The sequence below is a fragment of the Arachis hypogaea genome, chromosome 5 (genome assembly GCF_003086295.3).
Source record: "Arachis hypogaea cultivar Tifrunner chromosome 5, arahy.Tifrunner.gnm2.J5K5, whole genome shotgun sequence".
In the NCBI taxonomy this organism is placed as follows: Eukaryota; Viridiplantae; Streptophyta; class Magnoliopsida; order Fabales; family Fabaceae; genus Arachis; species Arachis hypogaea.
In genome coordinates, this window is record NC_092040.1 from 10,834,737 (window position 1) to 10,850,448 (window position 15,712).

General features: G+C 31.6%; 1 protein-coding gene across 1 annotated transcript; it reads left to right on the plus strand.

Annotated features, from left to right (window-relative positions):
* The first annotated feature begins 4,906 nt into the window (after nt 1-4,906).
* Nucleotides 4,907-8,542, plus strand: LOC112803252 (uncharacterized). The gene is made up of 4 exons (XM_025846762.1): nt 4,907-5,435; nt 5,614-6,140; nt 6,500-7,216; nt 8,483-8,542. Exons 1-4 carry the CDS (start codon nt 4,907-4,909, stop codon nt 8,540-8,542), a joined length of 1,833 nt encoding a protein of 610 aa, XP_025702547.1.
* Nucleotides 8,543-15,712: the final 7,170 nt, after the last annotated feature.

Here is a 15,712-nt window from a genome sequence, read left to right on the forward strand (position 1 = left end):
TATCAATTTTATATAATAAAAGTTGATAAATATATAGATTGTTGTGATTTGTTATGGTCAACATTAACACTTTATGATGAAAAGATAAATTTGCTGTTAGATAAATGTCTTATATAAAATTAAAATTTTAATTTTTTAAATTTTAAATTTTATTTTAAAAGATAAAATGTGATTTTTAGTATTTATTTTATGAATAAGATAAAAAAAATATGAAAAAAATTATTTAAAAATAAAATATCATACTTTATCTTTTAAGTGAAAATTCGAAATTTAAAAGATGTAAAAATTGCATACCACTGTGAAGGATAACAACAACCTCTTTCCTGTGAGCATTTTATAGTGGCATTAACATTCTTTTTCTCTACATTTGTCATTTGAATTTGATATTTTTCTGTTTCCTTTAAAAATTCATAAATAATAGATGTTTGTCTTTTTCTATTGCAGGTCAAAAGGCTTTTTTATATAAATAAATATGAAAAAATCTTTATTTATCAAAATGCGCACCAAACAAAATAGTTCCAAGAATATGCATAGCCATTTTTAAGGATGACGTCCGCAAGATGAGTTTGTACTCCATTTCAGCTTCAACTAACTACAAAATGAAGCAGACAGCAGCAAGAACCATTTCAGGTGTGGCGTTTACGAAATGGGGGTCCATCTAGTGGTTGGCGCCGGCTAATTGAGCTCATCAGGACAGCATCCACGAAATTATTGCCAATCCAGTGGTATTGGTGCCATTTGAACTTCAGCAGCTTTTATTATCAAATGTGTGTTTGGATTAGAGTTTACAAACGAGAATTTGTATAAAATTAATTTTACAAACTTGATTTTGATAAAAAAGTGAGTTGGTGTTAACGTGATTTATGTTTGATAATTTTGTATCAAAATGAATTATAATAAAATGAATGTTGTTTAAATTACATCATTCAAAATTAGGTTTAAACAAAAATTATTAAAATAAACATAAATTTATATCATTCTAAACTATATTATTTTAACATTCTTTGACTATAATTTCTTTTAAAAAGATTTTAATTTATGTGTTGAAATTTAATACGTTTTTGTTATAACAAGTATAATAACCCGTGCCATGCACGTGATAAGATTGAAATTATAATTTTAAGCTGTTGTGTTAAAATTAATTTCAATTATAATAATTCAATTAACAAAAAAAACTTGTATGCATTTATTTTCTTTTCTTAATATAATGTTAATTGTATTGACTATAAAATAGTTATTTAATCTACTTTTTTAATAAATCAGACATATATACTCAATATGACTATAAATAATCTAATAATACTTAAATTCACTAACAAAGTTTTATATGTTGGTTTACTGTGAAGTAAGAATATATCAAAATCAGCTCAAAATGAAGAACAAATTAGAAAGTTCTGCAATAAACAATAAATAATTTAAACCTATTAAACAACAATTCAACGTTATTCTTTGATGCCTGCAAAATATACCTGAAACAATACTGTATCAATATTAGTATATAAAATTATATGATTAATATAATTATAAAATTATTTATTAGGAGAATAAAATAATATGAATTCTTATGATAATTTTAATATTCTCAAGCTATTAATGTACAATAAGAATGCATTATCCATTAGCTCCTAAAATTGCTAAATTTTTTTAATTGATAGTAATAAATTTTAATAAATAAATAAATTCAAGTAAGACATTTTGTTATTACCATTTTATTATAGGCTCTCAAAAACTTCTCTATATACCACATTTATCGTGCAGTTATCTTCCAAGTGCCCATGATCTTGCAACAGCACTCGCACCCTTGATAACGCAACATACAAATGACTATGGGTGAAAATTGGCCTTGGAAGGTAAATTCCAACTTTCGATAGAGTTTGTCCCTAGGACTTATTTATTGTCATTACAAATGACATGATAATTGGGAATTGTCTTCTTTAAAACCTGACCAGATTTCATTATTTGGAATTAGATTCAGTCTTGGGATAAGAATAATACTTCCAGCTTTGTTACTGGTTATAATGTTCACAAATAGTATATAAATACGAATTTTTTTTAGTACCCTCATTATAAGTTTTGTCCTCAACTCTGCAGCAGAAATATTTAAATATTCACTACCAACAGTTTCATACACGATAAATGATGCATAGAATTCTTCATCAGCAACCTTCAAATTTAATGAATATCTATAAATAAAAAAATATATTATTGCGAATCTCATTTAATAAAAACTGGAATAAGGTTTATTTCACAAATAATACACACCTTAGAGTAAAATTCTGTGATTCAGCTTTGCACCTAGAACATTTGTAATCATCTCCTTCTTTTCTCCTAGCCAAAGAACAAACATTGCAATTCTTGTACCACCAAGACTTTTCCAGAGAAAAATCCTTCACTACTCCAATGGTCACACAAACTGTTTTCAGAAATTCAGTAGTTTAATCAATTAAACCAATGTCACCAAATGATTACACTCCATAAAAAAATATGGCATAAGAAAATTTTAGAATCTAATCAAGTTATATAAAAGCCTCTATAAGATCCCTAATCTCAGAAATTGGTTTGTACAGAGTTATTCAAAAAATCATCTTCCTCTAAATATGGAGCTCTTTTCTCAATACGTGCAACTGGTGTTGGTGTCCCTGTCTCAATAGCCATTATCCTTTATTCACACAAAATAAAATTTGCGTTAGAATGTTAAAGATGCAACCATACACAACTATACTTACAATATAACTGTAATTTTAATAAACCAACAAAAATTCTAATCTTTGTCTGAATTTTTTAACTTTTTTTCAAATCAGCATTGATCATCAACACAGAGTTATATGTTGTATTTGAGACTCTCATTTTTGCATACATTACACAAAGAATAATAACATTAGACCTTCAAAATGAAGACCACTTTACCAAATTATTTTCAAATGAGCCAAAACTAACAGTACATCAACAAAGGCAAAAACATAACGAAGAGGAGAACAAAAGTTTAAGACGAAGAAAGAAAAACCGAACGAATAGCTGTTCCGGAATGTCGAAAGGGCGCACGCGGAAACGGAGTGGTAAGACACAATAACAGCAGTTCTAGAACGGGGCGGCGATGACAAGCACACGCGACGGACTTCTTCTTAAAGTAATTGAATAGCCTGTATTATTATATATAGACTGTATTATTAAAAAAATAAAGCATATATATAAAAATATCGAAAAACTCAAGTAAGAATTTATTGGTTTTTATAGTTTCTATTACGCTTAATGAAAATTGAGCGATCTAAAAAGTAAATACTGAGTTGATTACTATATAATTTTGTTATTAAGGTAATTACTTATTATTAAGGTAATTTTTTATTATATAGACTTTAGTAAAATAAAAATAAATATGTAAATTACTTATTATTAAAGTAATTTTTTATTATATACAGTAATTACACATCATATATTAATTTTGTTAAAATTATATAATTTTGTCATATCATGATTAGAATTATTATCTTCTATCATAATTAGAGAAATCCTGGACAATGAATAAGAATATTATACCTGATATACACAGATTGAAATAGAAATATATGTATTGAAATTTAGAAATATAAATTCTATTATATCTTCCTAAACAAACCTAAACAACTCTACATTAATAGCCCGTGTCATATCGTGTTTTTCAAGACTTATATTTAGGAATATATAGAATTTTAATAATAATACACGGGTAATTGAAATAGTTTATATACACATTTTTTAAGTTATTATTATTATTATTATTATTATTATTATTATTATTATTATTATTATTATTGGATAATAAATAAGAATTAGAATTATATGAATATTTTTCAAATTAATATAATTAACATAACAAAAAATATTTAAAATCAATGTGCGTTATTAATATCATAAGATTTGATCATTTTATGATTAGAATCAAATATTCTTAGCTTATCATGATTAGACCAGTGCCATTATCATATCATTATCATATATTATTATTATTATTATTATTATTATTATTATTATTATTATTATTATTATTATTATTATTAAAATGATTAAAAGTAGTTTTAATTGATAATTGATACATAGTTTAATAATGCATTAAATATTGATTTGATATAATTCAGGGGCGCAGGTACATAGAAGAAAAGGGGGGCAATGGCCCCCCCAAAATTTTAGTTTCTATTTAAAAATAAAAAAATTTAGTCTAGTCCCCCCTTTCTTTATTTTCTAGCCCCCCCTCTCTTTTTGTTCTATCTTTTCCAAACCCCACTCCCTTTAATTCCTTAAAAAAAAACCCAGCCCAATAGCCTATTCCCTATCTCCTTTTTTTATTTCCCAACCCCTATCCCTTTTTTTAATTCTCAACGTACAATCATTCCCTAATCCCCATCCCCTTTTTTTATTTCCTAGCATACGAGTCTCTCCATCTTCCCCTTCCCGCATTGGCTTTCCAAAATTTCAGGTAACAACTTTTTCTATTCTTTTTCTTTTTTATCTTTTTAATCTTCTTATCTTTTATAATTTTACCTCTTTGACTTTTATTTTTTTTTGTTTTTTGCAGATTAAAAAAAAGATAGTAGTTTAACAAGTGATTTTTCACTCCTCTTTCTCAAAAAAGGTTCTATTTTTATTCTTTTTTATATATTTAGTTATTTACTTAATTAGTTAATTTATTATTATTTGTTAATTAAGTTTATGTTATTATATGTTAATTTGTATATTTAATTTTTTTATTAGTTAATTATTTAATTACAATTTTATATTATTTATACTAGGATGTTAGTATTATTGTTCTGAATTTTAATATTTTATTTTATATTGAAATATAATTTTTATATTTTATAAAGATTTAAACTGTAATTTACACTTTTCGCTAAATATATTTTTAATTATAGGAACTTATTTGGCCATTTGAATTATGAGTAAGTTCAAAACCATTGATACATTTTTTAAAAGAAAAGATCAAGAGAATGAAGATGCTTCTACTATTACTACTCCAATACTTGAGGGGTCATCAAATTTCATTACTTCAAGTTCTTCATTGAATAGCTCAAAGCGTCCACGACTTCTTCCAAATCAACTGGATATTTTTCGTTTGGAAAGAGATCCTGGAATGCGACCAATGATTTGGAAGTTTCCTCCAAATAAAAGAGATGAAATCCATCAGGCTTATATTAAAGTTGGGCCAAATCAACCAATTCTTGATAATTATCCATTTTCTGGTGATAAAAGTCATCGTCGCTTTCAAGCTTCATGGTTTAAATTGTTTTCATCTTGGTTAGAATATTCTATAGAAGATGATGCTATATATTGTTTTCCGTGCTTTCTTTTTGCTAAGGAACCTTCAATCAATACGGGTTCAAATGCTTTTATTGAGAATGGTTTCAGGAATTGGAAGAAAGTAAATAGTGGAAAAGAATGTGCTCTTTTGAATCACATTGGCAAAGGTCCTAACTCATTCCATCATAAGGCGCTGAAATCATGTGATGATTTGATGAAACAATCACAACATATTGACAGACTTCTTCATAAGCAAACATCAGAAGAGATTGAAAAGAATCGAATTCGACTAGGAGCATCTATAGATTGCATTAGATGGTTGACATTTCAAGGTTGTGCATACAGAGGACATGATGAAAGCCAAGTTAAAATTTTTGGGATCTTACAATGAAAGAGTGAAAAAGAATGTTTTGGAAAATGCTCCAAAAAATGCTAAGTATACTTCAAATGATGTCCAAAAAGAGATTCTACATATTCTTGCTACTAAGGTGAGAAATTCAATCAGAGAAGAGATTGGAGATGCCAAATTTTGTATTATTGTTGATGAAGCTAGAGATGAATCTAAAAAGGAGCAAATGGCCATTGTTTTGAGATTTGTTACTCTAGATGGTTTTGTTAAAGAGAGATTTTTTGATCTTGTGCACGTCACTGATACTTATGCAACAACTTTAAAGAAAGAATTGATTTCTGTCCTTTCTCATTATAATCTCCAAGTTGAAAATATTAGGGGTCAAGGGTATGATGGTGCTAGCAACATGCGGGGTGAGTGGAATGGTTTGCAAGCTTTGTTTCTTAAAGATTCTCCACAAGCATACTATGTGCATTGTTTTGCTCATAGGTTACAATTAGCATTGGTGGCAGCTTCAAGAGAGGTACTTCAAATTCATGAATTTTTTACTCAATTAAACTCTATTGTCACTATTGTTAGTGCTTCTTCAAAAAGACATGATCAATTACAAGAAGCTCAAGCAATTGAAAATGCAAACTTGGTTGCTCAAATGAATTAGAAACAGGCAAAGGTGCGAATCAAATAAGCACTTTACAAAGAGCTGGGGATACTCGATGGAGCTCTCACTTTAATTCTATTTGCAGTTTGGTAAAAATGTTTACTGCTACCAATATTGTTCTCAATAATATCATTGAAGACGGGACAACTTATGCACAAAGAGGTGAAGCTTATGGTGTTAGTAAAATATTATTGTCATTTGAATTTGTTTTCACTTTGCACTAGATGAAAGAGATTATGGGAATCACTAATGTTCTTTGCCAAGCACTGCAACAACAATCTCAAGATATTCTTAATGCAATGCATATTGTTTCTACATCAAAGTTACTTCTTCAACAATTAAGAGATGGTGGATGGTGTAATTTTCTTGCAAATGTTAAAGATTTTTGTGAAAAACATGAAATTGAAGTCCCTAATATGAGTGCACAATATGTTTTTGGAAGAGGTCGATCTCGTCAACCAAGTGTGACAGTTGAGCATCATTATCGAATAGATGTATTCTTGGCAACAATTGACTCTCAAATACAAGAGTTGAATAGTAGATTTAATGAGCAAACAATAGAGCTTTTGACTTTGAGTTGTGCTTTGGATCCTAAGGACAACTTCAAATCATTTAATATTGAAGAAATCAGCAAGTTAGCAGAGAAGTTTTATCCCCTTGACTTTCCTTCTAATGAGCTAAATATTTTGAAATCTCAGTTGCAACATTATCAGCATGATATACCAAATCATTTGAAAGGCATTGGTACACTTTTCGAATTGTGCAACAAGTTGCAAGAAACGGGAAAATCAAGAACTTATCACATGGTTGATAGATTAATACGTCTTGTTTTGACTCTACCAGTGTCTACAGCAACAACAGAAAGAGCTTTTTCAGCAATGAAAATTGTTAAGACAAGACTCCGAAGTAAAATGGCTGATGAATTTCTTGCAGCCAACTTGGTCATCTATATAGAAAAAGAATTAGCAGCTATTTTCGACACAAATTCAATTATAGATGATTTTGAAAATAGAAAAAAATGTCGAATAGCTTTTTCATGATACAAAACTGTAACTGGTAATTTTTATATATTATTGTCTTACTTTGATTGAGATTATATATATATATATATATATATATATATATATATATATATATATATTTTAATTTTATCAATAGAAATAGTAATATAAAATATAACACCGCCCCCCTAAATAGTTAGCCTAGCTCCGCCCTTGATATAATTATAATGAAGATATGTTCCTAAATTAATATAATTATGTATTATTCATTAAATATTAATTATAATATAATTATAATAAAGATATTTTTTATAAAATAATTTAGAATAGAGAAAACTGCATTCATTTTGGAGGAAAAACGAAATCATAGGGATCGATACCTCACTTTTATTAGTCGAAGAAAAACTCAGTTTTAGTATATTAAATAGATAGATAGATAGATAGATTTATTAGTATTCTTCTTTAGTACTTCTTTTATATTTAATTATATCTTTCTAATAAAATTTATATTATAAAATTAACAATAATAAATAAAATATATACTAATTTAAGAACATACAATAAAAAATATACAAAGTCAAATAAAAAAATATGTATTAATATAAATGATTAAAAAAATTTATATGAACAATAAATACTAAAAATTCTATTAAAAAATACAATAATATACATAAGTAAACATAAAAAAACTCTAAACAAAAATATTCATACTATTAACAAGAAAAATAAATAAAAAATTGATAAAAATTAAAAATTAACAAAGAGTACTAATAATAATATTTAAAAAATATTTGTTTGTAAAGCATAACCATAACAAGATCTAAAAATTCTGATGATTATTTTTTGTATCTTTTATTTATTGTAAATGAGATTGAATGGCAAAATTGGTAGAATGACAATTAACTTTTTAATTTATCAAGTGAACGCAAAAGTTACAATTTGTGGCTTCTCGTGAACGGGAGTTAAAACCCAGAATCAAGTTGGCGTTTTGACGTAAAAAGTTAACCAAACAAAAATTACAGCGTTCAAGAAGATTAAACGTTCTTCTTGTGCTTACAACGTGTTTACCAAACACACCCTTGGAAAAGTCACGATAACCTCATTTTGCGGATGCCACCATTGATTTAGGCCAATTCGTTGCTGGTGCCCTGAGTTGGACCAACTTGTGTGCACCAAGCCTGACTTGGTCCATTTAGTGCATGCCAGGTGCGAGGAGGGCAAGCTGCAATTTTACTGTTGCTGTCTGCTCCATTTCGTGGTGGATGAAGTTGAAATGGAATACAAACCCACTTCGCATGTGCTATCCTTGAAATGGCCATCCGTATTCTTGGAACTATTTTGCCTGGTGCGTATTTTGGTAAATAAAATTTTTTTCATATTTATTTATATAAAAAAGCCCAGGTCAAAAAGTGGTTATTATTGTGAAATAAATAAATAAAAAAGATATAAATACAAAATAGAGAAATATATATATATATATAGAGAGAGAGAGAGAGAGAGAGAGAGAGAGAGAGAGAGAGAGAGAGAGAGAGAGAGAGAGAGAGAGAGAGAGTAGTTATTGATTATTGTTGTTTGTGTGTATATGGCTTCAGATCATGCCCTATTTATACATGCATGAAGTGCTTGTTTTTCAACCTTCATTTAATGTGATTCTCTAGGTAACATGATCATTTTATCATGGAAACTGTTGAACCATTCAATGGACATCCATTTTTGTTCTTATCACAATACTCCCTCTTGGATGTCCATTTAGGATTATTACCTCATTAAAATCTTACTAAAGAAAACCCAATGAGAAAAACTTTAGTGAAGGAAAAAGAGTACAATATCCTTTGTGATGGGGACTGTCTCATTAAAAACCTTGTCAAGAAAAATTCAATGAAAAAAACTTGACTAAGGAAAAAAGAGTATAGTCTCTCCCTCTTGTTGACATCATTTAATGTCTCAAAATCGGTGCATCCCAATCTCATGTACCAATCTTTCAAAAGAGAATTTTGGGAGTGACTTTGTAAATAAATTTGCCAGATTATTACTTGAGCAGATCCATTGGACATCAATTGTCCCTTGGTTTTGAAGATCATGAGTGAAGAAAAATTTAGGAGAAATATGATTTGTTCTATCACCTTTGATGTATCCACCCTTAAGTTGAGCAATGCATGATGTTTTGTCTTCAAACAGGACATTTGGAGCTATTTTCTTATCAATTAGTCCACATGATGACAAAATATATTGGATCAAACTCCTGAGCCAAAAACACTTGCAACTTGCTTCATGTATCGCTAGTATTTCAGCATGATTAGAGGATGTTGCCACAATCGTCTGTTTTGTGGATCTCCATGATATAGCTGTACCACCATATGTGAACAGGTATCCTATTTGAGATCTCTCTTTGTGAGGATTAGACAAGTATCCTGCATTTGCATAGCCAACTAGTTGTGACTTGGATCCATAGGAATAAAACAATCCCATATCAACTGTTCCATGAAGATATTGAAAATTTTGTTTGATTCCATTCCAATGTCTTTTGATTGGAGAGGAACTATATCTTGCTAGTAAATTCACAACAAATGATATATCGGGTCTTGTATTATTAGCAAGATACATTAGCGCTCCAATGGCACTAAGATATGGTACTTTAGGACCAAGGATATCTTCATTTTCTTCCTTAGGACGGAATTGATCCTTTTCTACATCCAAAGATCTTATGATCATTGGGGTACTTAACAGATGTGACTTATCCATATAAAATCTCTTCAAGATCTTTTTCGTGTATGTTGTTTGATGAATAAAGGTCCCACTTTTTGTATGCTCGATCTGCAGGCCGAGACAAAATTTAGTCTTTCCAAGATCTTTCATCTCAAACTCTTCTTTTAGAGTTTTTATAATTGTTGGAATCTCTTCAAGAGTTTCAATGATATTTAAATCATCAACATACACAGCAATTATAATGAATCCAGAGCCAGATTTCTTTATGAAAATACATGGACAGATATTATCATTCTTGAATCCATTTTTGGCCAGATATTCAGTAAGACGATTATACCACATTCGCCCAGATTGCTTTAGACCATATAAAGATCTTTGCAATTTAACTGAGTATAACCCTTGTGAATATTCATTAAATGGTTTAGATATCTTTAATCCTTCAGGGACTTTCATATAGATATCATGATCTAATGATCTGTATAAATCAAGGTTCTGAAAACCGAACCGGTCATCGAACCGCTCTAGCTACTGGTTCACTGGTTTATAGGTTCAACCGGTTTGACCGTGGTTGAACCGAAAAAACTGTTTTATAATAAAATAAAAAAAATATAAATACATTCTGCAGAAAAATACCATCCAAGGTTCCTGTTCATGCATCTAAAACGGACATCACCAAACAGAGCCATATAAATCAATGGCACCAAACATCCAAAGAAGTTGTCTCTTGTCAAAATTTCATTTCATATTACAAGTTTACAACATATGCAGACAACAGATAAGCAAGTGATATGGAAACTCTATAATGGTTATTGAACATGCATGCTCTCATGAACACTAATCAACTAATCAACTATCAATGCCATCAATGCCGCAGGTGCTACTCCACACTGCACCATGGCTCCGATCTAGCAGCTTGCACTCAAAATTCTCAGTCTGCATAATAGTTATATGTATGATCAATAATACTAGCTACTAGTACCATCCACAATGAAACAAGTCTAGGAGTCAACAATTTTAATTCATATTAGCTAACACTTTTAGTCAACAGTTTAACGCCTTTAGTTTAATAGTCTATTTATTGATTCCAATGCAATATATATGATGAAAAATAATTTTTTGAGTCACAACAATAACCACTATTTCATTACATAGGATAATAGCATTAGTGTAAGATGTTGAAGACTCAAATTTCAACTACTCTTGATGATAATTGCTTGATTTAGCAGAATAATTTAGAAGTAGGAGAATGTGTATATATATAGTATACCTCACAAAGCTGGACAGCAGTTATGTCTCTAATTCCCTGTTGGTACCAAATCACAAATGCCAAGTAATTAGGGTTGCTGCTACTCTCATCTATCTTGAATGTTATGTTTTCATGTGGATAATTGCATGCACAAAGCAACAAACAACAAAATCCAGTTCAGTACACAAAGCAGGAACTATGGAATCAGTTCAATAATCAGTAATCAGTAATCAGTAAGCAGGAACTATGGAATCAGTCCAGTTCAGTAATCAGTAAACAACAATTATTCAGAGTTCATCATGTCACACTGCAGCAACTTCAGTTCACACTTCACAGAGCTTCACAACATTGGTAAGACCAATTATGAAGAGGACCATAAGGTCGTACCGCAGAGTGAAACCAGAGTTCTTCGCAGTTCCATTTCGCTGAAGATCAAGGAACCATTCGTACTTCTCTTGCGGCAAGATTCTGACATACAAATGCATAAAAACAGAAAGAAAAAAAATTATTTCTTATTCAACAAGAAAACAAGCAAATTCTTCAATAGAACTAATATAAACTGGCATCTGCAAAGAAACAACTAATTTATCATGAGTTTGGTTTTGTGTACAATAGTACAAAAACTCCGAACCAGAAGATTTTGAGATACTGAAATTGAAACCAAAATTTCAGTATACTTCTTACAATTGCGCCAATAAACACATTCAAAATGATCCGAAATTTATATAAATTTGTTACAAATAAACCTATAAGGAACCTAAAGAAAGATACAAAATTGTACAAGAAGATTCTTACCAAACTGAAAGTTGGATAATTAACAAGTAAATGATCCCAAAACTACACCCAAGATGAACTATCAGCACCTAATGCAGCATAAAATCACAATCCAGTTCAAAACAGATCCAATCACAAGAAATACACACTTCAAACAGGTAACCAACAATTCTACACCAAAAATCCACACGAATAGTTTGAACTTAATAGGATCAGATTATCAGATCAGATCTAATTTGATCTCAAATCAAACTACAGACGAAACAAATGCAAAGTTTTGACTCAAAACCAGAATTTATAATGGGGAAAATACTATCAAAGAAAATATATGGAAGCAAACACAGAGCATAAAAATTAAAAAATAGCAACAAATAATCATCCTAAATCCTAAAATCAATAAATCTATCAACAAAATTTCAAAAACAACAGATTCAAAAATTAAAAAACACTAAAACAGCAGCCTGGAAGGTTTAAAAATTAAACAGCAGATTCAAAAATTAAAAAACACAGAGAACAAAATTTATACCTAGGATTAGAAGCTGGAAGCCTGGAAAAAGCAGAGCTGGCCAGGACAGTGGCTGGCAAGAGGCAAGATAGTGGCTGACTGGGTGGAAGTGTGGAACAGAGCTGGCTCCGGCGGGAAGTATCTACGTGACGGAAAGTGGTGCTGGTGGTGGTTCTGATTTTCGAAGATCAAACAGAGCTGGAAGCGCGACAGAAAGTGGCTATGCAAACAGAGCTGGCTGATGTTGGCTGCACGGAATTTGCGACGGCGGCGGTGGCTGGACGGAAGTTGCGCCGGAAGCTTGAGGTCCAGCAGTCTAGGTGAGTGCTGCTTCGCGTTCCGCTTCTTCCCGTTAGTGGAGAGTGGAGAGTGGAGACTAGAGAGGAGAGGGGTGTTAGGGTTCACGTTCAGCAACAAAAAACGCAGCCATTTTTAACACATTTCAAAAACCGGCCGGGTCACGGTTCGGTTCGACCGACCGGTTCCCAGCCGGTTCGACGGTTCATTGTCGGTTTTTAAAGTTGGCGGTTTTGACTTCTATCCGAACCGTATATGGCAGCGGTTCATGGTTCGACCGGCCGGTTCAAACCGGTTTTCAGAACCTTGGTATAAATAGGCTGTTACCACATCCATTAAATGCATATGAAGTTTATGGTATGCAGATAAACTGACCAAATAATGTAATGTTATCGCATCCACTACAAGGGAATAGATTTCTTCATAATCTATACCGGGCCTTTGTGAAAACTCTTGTGCCACAAGCCGAGCTTTGTAGCGTACAACTTCATTTTTCTCATTTCATTTCCTCACAGATACCAATCAGTATCCAATAGGTTTTACATCTTCTGGTGTACGGACTACATGTTCAAAGACTTCACGTTTTGTATGTGAGTCTAACTCAGCCTTCATGACTTTTTTCCATTTTGACCAATCATTTCCTTATCGACAATCTTCGACTGATCTTGGCTCAAGATCCTTACTTTCATGCATGATATTTAATGTCATATTATATGCAAATATTTCATTGACAATTGTCTTATTTCGGTCCCATTTCTCTTTTGTAAAGACATAATTTATCGAGATATCGTCATTTTCACAATTTTCAAGTACATGAACGTCTTCTGGCATTAAAACTACATCAGAGTTTTGGACAACTGCAGGTGTCTCTACTATGTATTTTTCAACAGGAATAGTCTTTACCACTTTTCTTTTTCGAGAATTTTTGTCTTTGGAACCGATAGGCCTGCCACGCTTCTGGCATGAATTTGCTTCGGTGGCAATTTATCCGACTAGGACATCAACTTGAATCGGAGCATTTTCAGCCGGTATATAGGATTTAGTAATCCTTTCCGTATCTGAAAATGCATGAAGCAATTCATTTGCTATTCTTTGCAAATGTATAATCTTTTGAACTTCTAGTTCACATTGCCCTGATCGAGGATCTAAATGCATCAAGGATGATGTATTCCAATTAAGTTCCTTTTCAGGAAGCTTATTCTCTCACTTTAATGTTGGAAATTTTGATTCATCAAAATGACAATCTGCAAACCGGGCTTTAAATATATCTCCACTTCTCCAGTTTGTATCTCAAGATACCTCACTATAGAGGGAGAATCATATCCAATATATATCCCCAATTTTCTTTGGGATCCCATTTTGGTGTGAGAAGGTGGTATAATAGGAACATATATCGCACACCCAAATATTCTTAAATGGGAAACATTTGGCTGCTGGCCAAAAGCTAATTACATAGGAGAGAACTAATGGTAACTCGTTGGCCTCAAATGAATAAGTGATGCGGCATGTAAAATAGCATGCCCCCAAGCTGAAGTTGGGAGATTTGTTCTCATAAATAAGGGTCTAGCAATTAATTGGAGGCGTTCAATAAGTGATTCTGCTAACCCATTTTGTGTGTGAACATAAGCTACTGGATGTTCAACACTTATTCCATTAGCCATACAATAAGCATAAAAAACTTGGGAAGTAAATTCACCAGTATTATCAAGACGAATTGCTTTGATTGAATTTTCTGGAAACTGTGCTTTTAATCGAATAATTTGAGCAAGTAATCTTGCAAACGTCAGGTTGCAAGAACAATAAGCACACATGTGACCATCTCGAAGATGCGTCTATTAGGACCATAAAATATCTAAAAGATCCACATGGTAGATGAATAGATTCACATATAATGCCTTGAATCCTTTCTAGGAATTCAAGGGACTCAAATCCAATCTTTACTGGTGATGGCCTTAAAATTAACTTTCTCTGAGAACATGCAGCACAACAAAATTCACTAGATTTAAGAATCTTCTGGTTCTTTAGTGAATGTCCATGGGAGTTTTCAATAATTCTCCACATCATGGTTGTTCCCGGATGACCCAATCGGTCGTGCCAAATTATGAATTCATTTGGGCTTGTAAACTTCTGGTTCACAATGGCATGTGATTCAATTGCACTAATTATAGTATAATACAACCCAGATGAAAGTGGGTAACTTTTCTAATATAACCTTTTTATTTGAATCATGGTTTATGATATACAAATACTCATGATTTCCCTCATTCATTGTTTCAATATGATATCCATTTCGGCGAATATCTTTGAAACTCAATAAGTTCCTTAGAAACTTGGTAGATAATAGTGCATTATTTATTATGAATTTTGTTCCTCCAGGAAACAAAATTATAGCTCTTCCGGAGCCACCATTACATAAACAAAATCAAAAATCAATTCAAAAAATAGGTATTTAACTAATGCTATTTTTTCGTAATCAACTCAAAAACCATTATCTCAAAAAAAATTATCATATACTTAAACCTGTTTCATCAACTTTGAAAAACAAACAAAAAATTTAACTCGCTACCAATTTTGGCATATCAACTTCAGGCAGCGAGGCGCGGGCCGGCGAGGAAACGGAATGAAACCCACGGACGAACAACGTGGAGCAGAGCAGAGCAGACGGACGAACAGTACAGAGTAGACCAGAAGCGACGGAAGACCACCACTCGACGTACGCTTACATCGCCATAGACGACGACGCAGATGGACGATGACACCAACGAACGGAGGAGAAATGCGAAGAAGATGGAGTGCGTATTTGGCTTGGTGGGTAACAGGTTCACGATCGTGGTGGCGGACACATTGGCGGTTCACAGCGTCCTTGTGCACAAGTCCAACGAAGATAGAGAAAGTTAGGGCTGGCAAG

What these genes read in the sequence shown, in the direction of transcription:
- LOC112803252 (XM_025846762.1), top strand. Translation starts at nt 4,907, where the DNA reads ATGAGTAAGTTCAAAACCATTGATACATTTTTTAAAAGAAAAGATCAA. An exon ending in TTTGAATCACATTGGCAAAG is followed by an intron (nt 5,436 to 5,613) that starts GTCCTAACTCAT and finishes TTGTGCATACAG; the next exon opens with AGGACATGATGAAAGCCAAG. An exon ending in AATTTCTTGCAGCCAACTTG is followed by an intron (nt 7,217 to 8,482) that starts GTCATCTATATA and finishes AGTGCATGCCAG; the next exon opens with GTGCGAGGAGGGCAAGCTGC.